Source organism: Nannobrachium achirus, assembly GCF_963921795.1.
Source record: "Nannobrachium achirus genome assembly, chromosome: 23".
Lineage (NCBI taxonomy): Eukaryota > Metazoa > Chordata > Actinopteri > Myctophiformes > Myctophidae > Nannobrachium > Nannobrachium achirus.
In genome coordinates this window covers 40,053,244-40,069,837 of record NC_137830.1, presented here as the reverse complement: position 1 = coordinate 40,069,837, position 16,594 = coordinate 40,053,244, and the positions used below count along the sequence as shown (strand labels likewise).

Sequence of the window (16,594 nt, the reverse complement as noted above, 5' to 3'; positions counted from 1 at the left end):
GTGAAAACGGGAGGATTTTACACAAGGTCCGTGTCACTCCGTTCACTGCAGCGCGCGCACACACACACACACACACACACACACACACGACGGAGGACGGTGTATCTATTTCTGTCTCTGTATCCGAGGTATTCAAACGGTCCGGTCGCGCCCCCCGCAGCCGCCGAAAACCGAAAGAGAAAAGGTGTTTCTAAAAGCTGTTTATGTGTTTGCAGCGTCTGTATCTTGTGCAATAACAATACTATCCGTGTTGTGTGCAAAAATGCCATACGATTGTGTGCTGCCTGCTGCTGCGGTTGCTGCTGCTACCGTGTGTGGCCTATGTCAAGTGAGCAGCATTAGCGTTAGCAGCAATAAGACTTCCGGTGCCGATCTCTTCAAAATAAGAGTACCCCTGAGGCAACTTTTTTTTGAAAAAAGATACATTTTCTCATGATATGCACATTCAAAATATAGATTAAGCATTTAAACGAACATACACAATGCTAATTATGTTTCTGGGTAAAAAATAAGGTTTAATAACATACAAAATAATGGAGTATAATAATTTATGGCACTTTTATTTTGAAGGCTGGAGCCTGGCTTATTGCTGCAACCTCCCAGGCAGGAAACGTTAGTGCTGCTCACTTGACAGAGCTCCGTGTGTGCACTGCATTCGCACATGCGCAGTAGAGTGGGAGGGGGGTCCTAGCGAGAGGTGGCTCAAATATATGCCTGTATAAAAAATGTCGTTTTATATTAATTGTATGACATTTAAGTACAATCATGGCGGCAAACATAGCTTAGTTGCTTGCCAGAGTATTGAGCAGTGTACATGCCAAGCGGGGAACCGTTACGTTCACTGGTTTGCTGGGAATAGCCCTTTATGGCCTCCATGGCCTGGCTCACAAATAATATTATAAAGATATACATATATATATATGTCACCGGATATAAGAGAACCAGCACATTCGAGACGCGGAGCACTCGTGATGCGGCACGGGGCGGAGCAAGCGGTCGCCACAACAACGTATTCCAGGCGGTGCGCCGCTCTATTGTCCACGACACTGCGAGCGGCTACCGAAGCCCCCCTGTATCCACGAAGCCCAAACGAGTTACGAGGCCCCCCTGGGTCCACGAAGCCCCAAGCGGCGCGAAGGCCAGCGGACCTTGGTCCTGCTCTTCGCCCCCGAGCGCCGCAGGCGCGAGTGGCCGCGAAGAGCGGGCCAGGGCCGCGCGGCCGGCGGAGCGCCGCGCGAGTTACGAAGCCGTGGTGAATGCAATCGTTATATTTATGCCCAGGCCGTAAGGCCTGGGCAAGCGCACGTTAAACGCCCTGTCCAAGTGACTACAATGGAGCTAATGGCTAGGCTAGGCTAGGCTAGGCTAGGCTAGGCTAGGCTAGGCTAGTAAATAAAGAGTAAACACTTCCGGTCTGCGGCGAGTTCAAAGCGTGACGTAACTCTCTTATCCAGTGGCTGACGTCGCCATCTGGTGGTGATTAGTGTGTGGTGAACGTCAAAACGAGTGCTCCTTGACAACTTTTACTGGTTTCTTGAACATACTGTAACATATATATATATATATATATATATATATATATATATATATGTATATATATATATATATATATATAATATATATATAATATATTCCTTACTGAATGAGAGCTTTGATTGGAGTATGACAGTGTGACGTAATGACCAGCAGATATGTGATGAGGAATAGGAAAAGAGCTGACTGACAGCTGACTACAGCCGGGCGGGGCTAGACTCTTGTGTCCTGCATAAACTAACGCCGGCTGAAGCCTTCATTTATTGTGAAAATGTTGAGGCATTTTCATCAATCTCAACTGCATAAAACAAACCTGGTATCCCCACAACCTGTTTCCATGAGACAACTTTCCACCTCAAAGACATTAAATCATGAACTGCCAAAACGTCTTTTAGTGCATTGGGTCGTGCTGACCTCCATCCCCTGCAATGAGCATGAGAATTATATATAAAAAGATTCTATTATCATGAACATCATGTAAATATTCTCCAAATGTATTTTAAATTGCCAGTATTTTATGCTTACATTCCGATAGTTGAGCAGTATCGTATACATAGTAATGCGTGCGCAGTGAGACAGCTCCCACTCTGACATGTATCTATTTCTCCATCCCCAGCGTACGTGATGGACCCCGACATGGCGGGCCAGGACATGGGGATGGGGAAGCTGGGCACGCAAGCCGAGAAGGACCGCAGATTGAAAAAGAAGTAAGCTTTCACCGGGGCGCACAACCTGCCACCGCAGCACTTCAGTCTGCTTTCCCACAGATGCTCAATGGGACATTGACTTATCGTCGTTGTCTGGTGGAAACCTTGTATGTCCAAAAAACGTTTGTTTTGTATTTATCCTTTTAAAAATAGTGAAAATAGCCGATCAATTATAGCCGCGAGGCGTTGTGTGCTCGTAGTTCGGCTATTTTCACTAGCATTGTGCGACGGTCTTGTATGGTGAAGCAGGGATTTGCTTTACGAAAAAACGCACACATTTTAAACTTGGGGATACAAGGTTTCTGCCTGACAGTGACGTTCTACTGTCTCTGGCCAGGAGGGAAGCCATGATGACCACCCAGCACAATCTGGACTGTCATTTCAACTCTCAAGAGTTTCACTCCTTATGAAAATGGACACTTATGGACTCTCAGACTTGAATTGACGCTCCAGATTTGACTGTGCATATCCACACACACACACACACACACACACACACACACACACACACACACACACACACACACACACACACACACACTCACACTCACACTCACACACACACCACTTTAACTCCTTAAACTCAAGCCCTCTGGTACTGCAAACATGGGCCTAGAACGAGCGAAAAGCTCTCAAACAACGGGCTTGACTGACAGGCTCGGAACATGGAGCTTGTTTGTGATGTAGACGTTTAGCAAGGAGAGAGATACTTCTGGGAGTACGGTATGTGCTGGGCGAGCAAGTTTCTTTGAAATGAAATGAGTGGGTGGGGATTTTCTGTGCCCTCTCCAGATAATATATAGCTCAGTGCTTAAGCCCGATGTACTTCCTACAACAAATGATTAAAATATTCTACCCTCACCACACGTTGTGAGCTTGCTATAAACATCATTGAAACTCATGCCCCAAATAGTTTGAAAGGGGGTTAAACTCGCAAGTGACAGTTCATGCGGGTTTTCCATTTGTGCTCTCTGTCTGGGAGAGGCTGGTCCGATGTCCTAACCGCTACCCTCCTGAACCACAATCTCCTGCACTGAGATGAGGGATCGATTAGAAAGCCAGCTCTGGATCAGCATCCAGGGGCAGAGATCAGCCTCACTATATTCACAAACAGAGCCAAAGTCAGGCTTATTGATCCAGGTTGAAAAGACAATTAATCTCCCAAAGCTCCTTTGTCAATTTGGGGCGTAATATGATTTTCCCTAACACCAGTCATAGATTACACACTCGCACAAAAATTCCCTTGCAAATCAAATCTCTTTTCAACAGGGATTTATGTTGGCGGCTTCTGTGTCTTTCTTTGTGTGCGTGCTGTCAGTAGATATGCGAGTGCATGCAACTGTGTGTGTGTGTATGTTTAGAGTATGTATGTACAGTATGTGCGTGCGCACATGTGTGTACTTTGTGTGTGTGTGTGTGTGTGTGTGTGTGTGCATTTGCCATGCCCATGCGCCAAATGATGAATGTCATTTGCCATAGAAGAGCGCACACGGACGTTGTCGTGATCAATAATTTTGCCTCCCACGTGGTTGATCAATAGAAGGTCTTGCTTCATGTAGAACAAATGTTATCGTGTCATTATTTCTTTCCCTACACTGCACTGACCTCTCAAGTCTCCATAGCAGTGTCCGGGATTGAGCCAAGCCGCCTTGCATCTTGGTGCCTCCATGCTGCATGCCATTACCCAGCTGCCTGCATCGTTTACATTTCAGCATCTTGATCAGAACCGTTTGATTGTCGATGTGTGATCCGTATTCTGTAGCAAAGGTGCCGGACTTGCCCTGTATGAGTGTCGTGTGCGTGTGTTTCTGAGCACATGGGTCTGCTTATTGTGCAGTATGAGGTCATGGATAAGGAGAGGGGTCTTGCTGCGTTTGAGTGCATCTCACGTCATTTCCTTCTCTGCTGCACGCCGTGTGGTCAGGACTGCATTGTAGAAGACCACCTTGTGATTTGCCCTTCCAACCAGCCCGGCAAGACGCTCCCGTCAAATGATGTCAACATTGTGAAGATTTTGTCTGTGTTTACATGTGTACTTGTGTGTGTGCCTGCGTGTGTGCCTAATCATATTTTTGTTTTAGTTGTACGATAAATGCCTAATAACTCATTAACATTTGTGTACTTTTGTCTCCCATCACTTTCTCTCTCTCTCTCTTACCCTATCTCTCGCTCTCAATCTCTCTCTCTCTCTCTCCCCTCTTCTACTTTCCCTCTCCTTATTTTCCCCCCTCTCATCCTCCTCTGACTCTAACAAAGCGGGTAAGTTGTGAGGATGTGTGATTGATCTCCTGGACACCTCCATTGTCCCCAGCTGTGCCCTGTATGTCATCTCTATGTCTCATTTGTCCGTCTGTCCGTCCGTCCGTCCGTCCGCCCGTCCTCTCCCGCAAAACAGTGCCAAAACTGACGTCACTCTCTTATATTTCTATCTTTCTCTCCTCCATGGCTGTCGACGAAACACCCCCAGCCACCCCATTACTCCGCTTTCTTCCTTCTCCATTTACCATTTGAAGACGTTTCTTCCCCTCTTTACAGTTGGATAACAGCTGCATCCATGGCTGGACAGTCGGGGGTCGCTTCTTAAACCTTGGAATGTCTTCCTCTCCTTCTGTGTGTGTCTGTATCTATTTGTGTTGAAATAACCAGCTGTGATATCTGGTTATGGGAATGTGTCAGATCTTTTAGTTTTTGGCTTTCTTTCTGTCTTTCTTTCTCTCTCCATATGATTTTCTCATAACTGTTTCCTTATCTCCCTCCCCCAGCTATGTTCAGTGGGCGTGTCCCCCACCTGAACATAAAACATGATCTATCCCCATGTATAGATAAAAGACAGTGAACGTACACTGGAATACATCTCCCTCTCTGTCACCCGTAGGCTTCTGTACACCATGTATGCTGCGTTTGAGAGCCCTTTCACTCGACTGAGGCCTTCATCGCTCATGGTTGTTACATGCATTGCGCTGATCACTAAGCTGCCGTTTCCATCTGTCGAGTTCTCTGACGACGTAAAACACCCAGGCAAAACAGAGTCTGTTTTATGGAATGGGTTTGCTGAATTGAATTCAAGGTGTTTGTTTGGTTTGTGTGAGTGTGTCCGTCTGGTTGTTTTTGCCGCCTCAGGCAGGCATTTTTTATGACTTTTCGTCAGTTTCCAGTTGCGCTCACAGTACTGGTGTGAGTGGATTCAGAAAAATACAAATGGATATGTGCATGACAGAGTAAACAGGACATCATCTATACCCTGCATTTTACAGTACATGCTGCTTTCAGACTGATGCTTACCAAAATGATTCCAATATATCGTTGTTGTCGGATGGAAACCTTGTATGTTTGTTTTTTATTCATCATTTTAAAAACGATTTAAACTAGTGAAAATAGCTGATCTACAAGCACACAGCGCCTCGCACCTATTTTCACTAGTTTTGTGCGACAGTCTTGTATGATGAAGCAGGGCTTTACTTTACAGAAAAACTTGCACATTTGAAACTTGGAGATACAAGGTTTCTGCCCGACAGTGACGATATCTAGCCATAGTTTTATGTCACCCTGAGCAACTACTGAATGAAACCATTCCACCCAGCACAGAAACAATGAGTTTGGCTGCAAGATTCAGTAAAGCTAGATCTAAAGGCCAGTAGACTGACTGGTATAGCACATGAAGCACATACAGTAAAGTGCAGAGTAGACAGCTCTTAACTGCGCTCTTAACCCAGGACCTTTCCAGATACGTAAGCCATGTCATAGCCTCTTATCTACGTCAAATGGTGTTTGCTAAATCAGGTTTTGCACATGTGTTGCGAGGATGTACACGGGTGGAGGCAACACCTCTAGTTAGCTACACATCACTCCTTGTGTAGTGTGTGGTGGACAAGCCCAGAGGGACCACTCTGCCTTGCTTTGTTAACATTACACAATTACTAAAGTATTCTATGATTACACATTCAGTTTAACAAGTCAAATCTGTTAGTGAGAGAGAATGTGTGGGCATGGTACAGTAGCACAGAAACCCAGCTTTATCCATTTCTCCTGGCATTCTTTAATTCTGTGTGTTCTTCAATGAAAACTTCAAGCCTGGTACAACCTAGGAAAATCACAATCTGTGGTTTTGTACTAAATATTTAACCTTTTGTTATCATGCATTTTATAAAAAGCGGTTTTGAACCAAGAGAGGTTGTACTGACATCATTGGCATATCGGCTGCGCCACAGAGGCACCAAATGTGTTTGTGACAACTAAATACTTAACGTTGTGTGTTCGTGTAATTCGTGAAAAGTTCAACTTTGTCATTGTTTTGATCCAAGGACCACTTACATGTCATTGTGTTTTCATGCATTGAAGGAAGAGGGAAATATTATCTGTCTTTTCAACCTAGAACCTTTTGAAATGGCATGCTGCTGATGCATCATGTGAAAAGGAGATCCCTTACGATTCGAAAGGTTTCTTATGATGACAATACCACTTAACTATAACACAAGAAAGTCAACATCTCTCATCTTTCGATCACCACCGTTATGAATAAAGCAGTGTATTTAGAGTTTTAGAGTAGTTATACTCATGCGGTGTGTGTGTGTGAGAGAGAGAGAGTGTGTGTCAGGTGATATGCTAAGTGGATTACAGTGGAATGCAAGTTTGCCCATTTGCCTTGCAGCCTAGAGACGGATGATAAGACGAAGCCTTTGCAAATGTCTCGGTGTACAGGCTGGACTGGGATAGATATACATTCTGTATGAGCACTCATACAGTCTCCTTTGGACACAGACACCCAAACCAACGCCATGTTGCTGAAACACATTGTTGATAATGAGTGTATGTGAGGAATCATTTACCATTTAGGCCCAGATATACAAGCTCACAGCGCGACACCGAGTGCTGTGCTGCGAGCTTGTAGATCTGCTATTTTTTTTTTTTTTTGCAAGTATTTGAACATACCTTTTTAAAAGCAAACATTTGTAAGTCAAATATTTACTTCTGGGGGGGTCCCTGGAACAACATATTTTGAGGTGGGGTTCCGCGGCCAAATACATGTAATTTTGGGGGTCCTTGACATGAAAAGGTTTGAGAACTACTGACATAGAAACATAGGTTTTTCAAAAAACCTTAGAAGAATTTAGAAGACACTTATTCACCATATTCCTGGCCCTCTCTATGGAGGCTGCCATTGCCTTTTACAGAGGGCGCTAGAGAGTTTTTCTCTGTGTGCTGCTTCAAAATCTGGGGTCCTTGATATGAGAGGATTTGAGAACCACTGTTTTAAAAATATTAGAAAGTAAGGCAGCCCAATAAGCAACTACACTATAAGACACAAATTGCTTATTATAAGGAGACATGGCAACACAGGTTAATTCAGAGCCCAGAACGCCAACTACTGACACTTTAATGCAAGGACAACAGGAAACCAAATGATGTTTTTCAGGCCAGCTTTTTCAGCCTTTCAGGGTATATGAACAGGAAGCCGGGGGCGGGGCCAGGAATATGGTGAATAGAATCAGGTCAAAAATATTCAAAGACTTGCATAAATGTTCACGACTTTTCAAAAATAGCAGATCTACAAGCTCGCAGCGCGGCACCGAGTGCCGCGCTGTGAGCTTGTATATCTGCTAGTTTTGAATAGTTAAAGCATAAAATACGGTAGTGGCTAAAGTGTTGAAAATGTAAAGTGACACAGTGTCATAGCAGAGTGGGCAAATGTGTTTGTACTGTACTGTATGTACCTCTCAGAACACGCAAGTATGTGTTTTTGACGCGGCGCCTCTGTCCCCATCCTCAGGCACGAGCTGTTGGAGGAAGCCAGGAGGAAGGGCTTACCTTTTGCGCAGTGGGACGGCCCCACGGTTGTAGCCTGGCTGGAGGTAGGCAGCAATCGCTTTATCATTTTAAAATGTTTTCACGCCGTCAAATCTCAAACCGTGTCCTCAAAGTCAGGGGTTCTCAAAGAGGGTGACGGGGCACCCTGGGGTGCCGTGATGGCAGTCCAGGGGTGCCGCAAGATAATTTGGAATTTATTTGGACAATTAAAAAAACATTTAGTATCATTTTAAACTTGAAGAAGTACAGTTATTTTCAGTCAATTTTAACCAAAATGGCTATATGTCAACGTTTTCCTCACAACATAATCGCTAAAATATGCTATAAATATAAGGTGCTGGGAGTGAAAACTATGAATCATTTCAGAATTGCTAATTTCTCATCTTAAAAAAGGGAAAAAAAAGAAAACATTCGCAAGAGCTCAATAAAGTCGCAGAGCAGTAGTCCATATGGGACTGTAGTCATTTCAAAGATAAATTTGGTTCCATTTGTTCTCTCTGAGCACAGCCACATACCAGTAAGGGTCCATTTGGTTCCTATCTATCAGTAATTTACCTGGGTACCCCTTAACCTCTTTAAGGACCCCATGTTGAGAGCAACTGGTGTATGATTCCTTCCCTTTGACCATGGTCATCATGCTACAGTACTTTGCCATCTTCCAACATTTACATTTTAATTACTTGTAGATCATTCTAAGAATGCAAACTAGTCATTCTAAACATGGTCAGTAGCTGCTGCTGCTACCACACCACGCTGGTCCAATAACACCATTGCGCTCGTGTTTTAATTGGAGCATGGTGGCATTAATGAGGTCCTCTGTCACATTAGCAGCTATTAATGCATCATTATTCTGCCTTTGGCCCCTGGTGCCCTCTGTATGTTAATCTAAATATTTCATTTGTATTTCCTATATTCTCACCTGGGAATGGGTGAATGTCATTATGGATCCGAGATGGATCTGAGATGGTAGAGGGCTCCGATATGATTCATTCTATGCAGCACCTTTGAACTTTTATTATCGGATTTTATTGTAATAATGCCTTGATTTTATGCATCATCGCCCCTCCCTCCTGTAATTATAAGTACTTAACCATTAGCATTCATGAATACTGATATGAACTTTAAAAAAATTAAAACCTTCTTTTAAAAAGAAATAAAGAAAGAAAGATATATATTTTTTCCTTTCAATTAATTCATTTTCAATATTTGTGCTGGTAGAAATACATTTAAAAAATCACTCCTATAATACAAACATCACTGCCCCCTGCTGTTCAGCATATCGCCTGCAAACATCCTGACACACACACGCACGCACGCACGCACGCACGCACACACACACACACACACACACACACACACACACACACACACATCTAGTGTTACAAACTCTACATCATACCAATCCCTGTTCTCCAGCTGTGGCTGGGGATGCCCGCCTGGTACGTGGCGGCATGCCGCGCCAACGTGAAGAGCGGCGCCATCATGTCAGCGCTGTCCGACACAGAGATCCAGAGGGAGATCGGCATCAGCAACCCTCTCCACCGGCTCAAACTCCGCCTTGCCATCCAGGAGATGGTCTCCCTCACCAGCCCCTCAGCCCCGCCTACCACCCGAACCGTGAGTTGTCACATGTCCCTGGCACACACTGACACACAACACAAAATATTTTTCTTTTTCTATCGATTCTAAGGCTAGGGCTCCACTGGGAGCGTTGCGTTGTGCCAGCGTTGTAAAGGCGCAAAAAAATGGAACAGGGGCGAATTTGGGCCATTTTTTCCCTCCTGTCTTTGCAAGTTTTGTGTTTATACTGCACCTCGTAAGCTCTAATCTCTGTAACTAGTGAGTTAGTGTTGCGTGCTGGTTTGTTGAACACTGCAGTGGTGTGCAGTCATTTATACCCAGCAGCTATTTTACACTAGAGTTGGTTTCATAGCTCCCAGTTGTCATGGTAATTGCATATGGCCTCGGAGGAGGCTGCTGTTGGTTAATGATAGGAGTTGTCTGCACTACGGAGCATGCACTAACATGCTGTCTATACTGTGACGGCTCGCTCGCGCGTGCACGCACGCACGCACGCACGCACGCACGCACGCACGCACGCACGCACGCACGCACGCACGCACGCACGCACGCACGCACGCACGCACGCACGCACGCACGCACGCACGCACACACACACACACACACACACACACACACACACACACACACACACACACACGCACGCGCCGCTTTTGACTCTGAGGAATACGCCAAACGTCAGTCACCCCTGCAAATTAATAAAACGTGCAGACCCAGTCGAGTGCACCAGTATTTTATTTGGGTGGTCTTCTTTTGAAGTGCTCTGGTAAATGTTCTTTTTATGAACACACATGTTCATATTTGATTCCATATACATCACAAAAAAAAACGTGCGCTGCATTATGAACTCAACCATTAATACATTCACTGACAGAATATTTAACCAAACTACTGCCAAACTGCCAGCTATTTTTCGTTTTCCTTACCTTTTTAAGTAGTCTAATGCTGCATTCACACTGCAGATATATAGTTGAACGTTTTGCTTGCTTGGTCAATGTTATCTCAATGGAAACCAGCTTTAAAGCTTTCAAAGCTTTGTTCTGTGTGTGTCCTGTATCTTTAAAGCTGGTTTCCATTGAGATAACATTGACCAAGCAAGCAAAACGTTCAACTATATATCTGCAGTGTGAATGCAGCATCAGAATATGTTAATGTGCAAGGGCTATGTGACTCTATTGCAGCGATTCCCAACCTGTGGGCTAGGAGCAACGGTGGGCCAGGAGGATATGTGGGAAGTGGGCGCCCAAACACAAATATATTGCTAATATAGCATTTCCACAACAACAATGATGGGAACTATTTACTAGTGTACTACGTTCGTTCCAGTGATCCAAGCTGCAACACGATCCATCGATCGATCATTAAAATAAACGTGCTCTGAAAATGCACACGGCCCACCCATCTGACCACTTAACAGTGTTAATTAATTGTCAGATGGACACACCAAGCAGAAAATGTAATTGACAGCTGAAACGGGGGGGGGGGGGTGTGTCTGCGCAGACGGTGACAGAGCAACGTCCCACTGCTGGCAGCGCTGTGCCTTGGAACAGAGATTAAACAGTCTGCCTCTACGCCGGGTACAACTGTGCCACGGACCGTTCTTATCTAGGTCATGACAGCCCCCGACCATCCACTGTGACTACAGAACAATCGCCGCTGCTAAAATTAGACACCGAAATGTCACAGCGGAAGCCAATAATACAACGGGATACACCATATCGTCGTTGTCGGGCGAAAAACCTTGTATGTCCAAAACCGTTTGTTTTGTATTTATCATTTTAAAAATGATTTAAACTAGTGAAAACAGCCGATCTACAAGCACACAACGCCTCGCACCGCGAGGCATTGTGTGCTTGTAGATCGGCTGTTTTCACTACTTTTGTGCGAGGGCCTTGTATGATGACGCAGGGCTTTGCTTTGTGAAAAAAAGTACAAATTTGAAACTTGGAGAGACGAGGTTTCTGCGCGACAGTGAACGATATTGAATACTGCTGGATGGAGAGAGGGAATAGAGACGTGGGATTCATGTGCCTGTTTGTATAAAGAATTACTAATTTACCGCACTTTTCTGCATGGCAAAATGTACTGTTTTCTGTTTTGTTTCCCTTGTGTTTGTGTGACTTGTGCCACATGTACCTGTATGCTAAGTTTGGGTGTCTTGTGCTGTGGTGTGTTGTGTTCTCCTTGTGTGCCCTTTCACCCCCAGCGGGGAGGGGCCAGCTCATCATCTGACTGTGATGCTATAACACTATTGGCTTACAGTGGTGCTGCTCTTCTTCTTTAACACTGCTTGCCCCTCCCACTGGACCGCTGCTACCAACCCTGTCGCTGCTCTCTCTCTTGGGCCCGCCCCCTCGTAGCCATCAGGCAACGTCTGGGTGACCCATGAGGAGATGGAGACCATGGCGGCCCCCTCCTCCAAAACGGTCAGTCCTCTTGTCCCCTCTACTCTCAACCTTTTCAGTGTATGCGTGTGTGTCTTTGAGCATAATTGAGTGAGTGTGAACTGTGTACATGTCCAAGACTGCAGTGCAGGGTAAGGTGAACAGTGTGGTGCATGCATCCATTAACGCATTGGTTCTCAATCTGTGGGTCGGGACCCCCAGGGGGGACCCCAACTTACTTTGGGGGGTCCCCAGATGATCAACTTAATGTGCAACATTGTTTTCTCACTCAACAGTAAACAAACCAGCGTAAAGTTTAGGTGTGACTAAGCTAAATGCAGTTTAATTACTTTTTAACTCATTTAGTGCTCCTGAAATTAACGGATTATAAAGTCCACAATGCCACCTTCAGGCTGCATTCACTCCCGTTATCTTATTTTGAAGGCCAGAAGTCCACAGCGTAAACACTTCCGGTCTGACGTCATCGCGTCCTGCGCCGGAACCGATCGTTGTTTACGTGGTGTCATGGCGGATCGGCTCGGAGCTTTTCTCCATGTGCTTTATAAGCGAGCATCTGCCTCCATCTTCGCTTCTAAAGTGTAGTTTTGAGATAATGGACATTAAAGATGAGATCCCCCGTCCACCTCAATGTTATGGGATGACTATTTTGTGCTCGTGGAGCCGTGATGATGAGAAATCAGCGACGGATTTCGGCTCCGGACCTTCCGCCATTGTACTCGGTAATATATCCGCCGTTACAGTAATATATTACTTTTCACGATTATTGGCACCATGTGATACTCGAGTACTTTTCACGAGTCTTCTCGGGATTGGCACTATATGAGTTAATAACTCTAAAATGACAATTTAAACATTGGACAAATGGTCAAATATTAGAGTCAGAAATTGTGAAAATAGGCGATCTACATGCTCACAATGCCTCACGTTTGTGAGGCGTTGTGAGCATGTAGATCGGCTATTTTCACAATAGGGCTGTGTTATACAAATGTAATGCCTCAACTCTTAGTGCTCATCAGGGTGTGTGTGTGGGGGGGTCTCCAGTTAAAATATGATTATTTTGGGGGTCGAGGCCTGAGGTTGAGAACCACTGCATTAACCCACTGGTTCTCAATATTCTAAATGCGTGTGGATTGGAATCCGAGCAGGTTATTGCCAAAGTTCATGCCCCCCCGCCAGTCACGACGCTAGGCTCGCGATGCAGAAGGGAGGCGAAGGGAGACCTCTTGTGTCAAGCACATCTCTGCAAATAAAAAATGAAACACCTCTTTGGTATTTTATGAAAATGTCGCTACATTAAAAACTCTATTTTTGCTACACTCATGAAACGCTTCTTATGCAAATACAAACAAACACACACTCGAAACTGGTAAAAGATAACAAAGCCTATCCTTACCAAATACAATTTATTTTGCATTGTGTTTTACAACAGTTTTTTCTTCTTCTTTTTCTGCATAGTACTGTGTTGTATTTGTCTGACATTATATTATGAGTTTAAAAAGGACCCAAATTGAAACAAAACAAGCACAAAAGCTTTTTTGAGGTATCCTTTTAGTTGACCTTGTACCAGTGAAGTGTACTGTCATGAAACTGTACCCATTCAAACTTCTAATAAAGTCTTCAATCAATGGGCGCCCGCTGGCCTACTGGTTCAGGCGCATACCACTTAGGCATTTGCCACATAGGCATGGATGCCTGGCGGCGTCGCCAGTTCGATTCCCGATCCGGACGACCTTTGCCGCGTGTCACTCCCCATCTCTCCCCCAATTTCCTGTCAGTCTACTGTCCTATCAATAAAGGCATAAAAGCCCCAAAACAAATCTTAAAAAAAAGAAGTCTTCAATCAATGAGCTTCCAAGCCGCAAGGGGCGTGAACTTTGGCAATAACCTGCTCCGATTCCACGTTCCGCATACTAAATGTCCCAGTTTGATATGCATTAGGCCACTGCCCCTTTTGATATGATTTTAAATTCTGAGTTTTTCAGAATTCAGGCTCGTTGGACCAGGCGTCGAGAACCAGTGCATTAAGTGTCTGAATGTCTTTGTCAACACTAATTAATTATTAGGTTGAATTCTGACAAATATACGGTTCAATGATGTGATACCGGGAAGCAGCAGCATACAGTGATGTTGCTAGGTTTTCAATGTAATGGGTCCTGGGACCCACAGGTGGTCATTCAAATGGATCCCAGAATTATTGTATGGGTCCCGCAACGACACACGCATTATGTATCAACGGTGAAAACGTCACAAAGGACTTTAAACAAATGGTGGCAAATAGCTACTTGTATGCAGTTAATAAAGGACAGAAGCATGGATTTACAAGATGTTCTCAATCATCTCATCAATAATGCCAGAACGCACAGCTGTGGAGACTCCACCACATGCAGCTCAGCTGGTGCAGTGAAATAACTGATAGCAGAAAGGATAGAGTTGTATGCATCCCCGGGATGCGATGATGCTTAGTCTAATGCGTCCTTTCAAAAGGTTATTAGCGGTCAAAGCCAAGCAAACATTCTAATCTGTGCTGCACATCCATACAAACATGGATATATATAACCAGTGTGATAATGTACCCTCCAACATTAGCGTACATCTAACAACTATCATCCTTAAATCAAACCATTGTTCAGACCATGAGCTCAAAAGGAAGGTGCAATATTTTGACATTCAAATTGACTGCATTTCATAATGTCACAACTGTTGCTATTATCTCTAGAGACATTATTTTGAAGCTGTCGCCGCTGTTTTATTAAACAGTAGATTTTATCTTCAATGTGGCTCCACTCTGAGCCTGTATACGAGTGAAAGTGTCAAGGGCTCAGGGACAACAAAGCTAACAACCAATTCTGTACCGTCGTCAGAGAGATGGTGAGTGGTGATTGGTTCTCGCTAAGCAGGAGCATAGCGCTATAGCAGCCAGTCTACAAACCAAATGCAATCTGTCAGACCACGCCAAGGTTGAGGCGATAACGCATTACTACCCCTGGAGAGCAATTCACATTCCAAATGGAAGAAAGCTCTCCTTCCCTCAAATTGCATCCAACTCCCACAGGCTGTTCCGGAATGCCTTCATCCATATTAAAAGGCTTTAGTTTGTTTCTTAGAATTTCTCAGGGGGTTAAGAAGAAACTTTCCTTATTTCTCCATAAGACCTGTGATCTGGCATAGAAGTGTAGGGGATTGAATGCAGTTACGTTGCAGCTTGCGCTCCTGGATTGTGAATATGCTGCAAACGTTGTTATAGATCTGGGTCAGATCCATTGTTGCTGCACTATGTCTGAAAATGTATGTTATTTATCATACCTGTCAGGACAGTGACCATATTACTGATAACAAAAGAAAGCTATACATCAGTTTTAAGATCTATATCAGGGCGAAGTGAGTCTGGAAGTGAAGATTCATTACTACTGCAGTTGGTAACCCAGAAGCATAATTGTTAATGTGATCTTAAATGCCAGACCAAAGCCATTTGTTTTTTCAGTCTAAGCCTCTAAGACTTTGACCAATCGGTCTGGGAGTGGCGAGAGCTGTCAAATGCAATACAGACTCAAACATAGTGGACAATTTGGAACATAACCACAGGCATTGGTATAACACACTGTAATGTCTACTAATTACAGTAGGACAAATTCTGGGAAAGCAAGGTTTTTGTTTCCCTGTTAGTCAAATGAACTCTCATGTATATTCTTTCTTTGCCAACAGAAGTCAGATTCTGAGGAGGGAAGCTGGGCACAGGTAAGGCGATTTCCTGTACTGAATAGATCCTTTTCATAGCAGACTTTTCTTTTTTACAGGTAAACACAAAGTAAGGCACTGTGATATAACATGTTTCTTAAATGTTACGGTGTGCCAGCATGGACAGCTATTGTGCAGTTAATGTCATGTTTGCAATACAGAGACATACATGAAACACCCACAACCTTATACTTTGTTTACCTGTCAAAATATCTCCAGTGAAAAGAGTCCATAGTTTGCAATCATGTCCAATACACAAATGTTCATAGTTTGTTATGGGGTAGCTCTATAGGAGAAAGATCCAGAAGAGTGTACTGTATGTCTGTCTGTGTATCCACAGCTAATCTTGCAAACCACTGGACCAATTTCTGCCAAATATTTTGTGCACACTGCGAGTAGGCCACAGAACTACCTACACTAGTTAATATTAAACAAATGATTATACTTTTAAAAATATTTACCTCTAAAGGCCCATTCCCACTGGGCCAGATAACAGATAAAAAAAATCTCTTTCTCCAGATATTTTTACATTCAAAGTGGATGGTAGATACAGATATAAAACATATTTGCCACAGATATTTCTTTTATCTGTGGCAGATGTTTTTTTTTACCTGTATCTACCATCTACTTTGAATGGAAAAATATCTGGAGAAAGAGATTTTTTTATCTGTTATCTGGCCCAGTGGGAATGGGCCTTAATTGTGGCGCTAGGCTCAGGTAAGGGACATTTATTTCCATTCTGTTTCTAGCAAAATGAAGCATTCCTGTTAACTGTGGGTAAGATTTAAATGTGATCACGCGGGTTCACAAAAGTTCCTCACAGATCAG

At 44.0% G+C, this 16,594-nt stretch overlaps 1 protein-coding gene across 1 annotated transcript in view; it reads left to right on the top strand.

Annotated features, from left to right (window-relative positions):
* ppfia2 (PTPRF interacting protein alpha 2) overlaps positions 1-16,594 on the top strand; it is a gene marked incomplete at both ends in the record, with an annotated part of 259,369 nt that overhangs the window by 227,841 nt on the left and 14,934 nt on the right. The window contains 5 exons of the mRNA XM_080754745.1: positions 2,150-2,240; positions 8,008-8,089; positions 9,462-9,662; positions 11,987-12,052; positions 15,734-15,766. Of these exons, the coding sequence (XP_080610871.1) occupies positions 2,150-2,240; positions 8,008-8,089; positions 9,462-9,662; positions 11,987-12,052; positions 15,734-15,766 (473 nt within the window). The remainder of the gene's footprint in view (positions 1-2,149; positions 2,241-8,007; positions 8,090-9,461; positions 9,663-11,986; positions 12,053-15,733; positions 15,767-16,594) is intronic.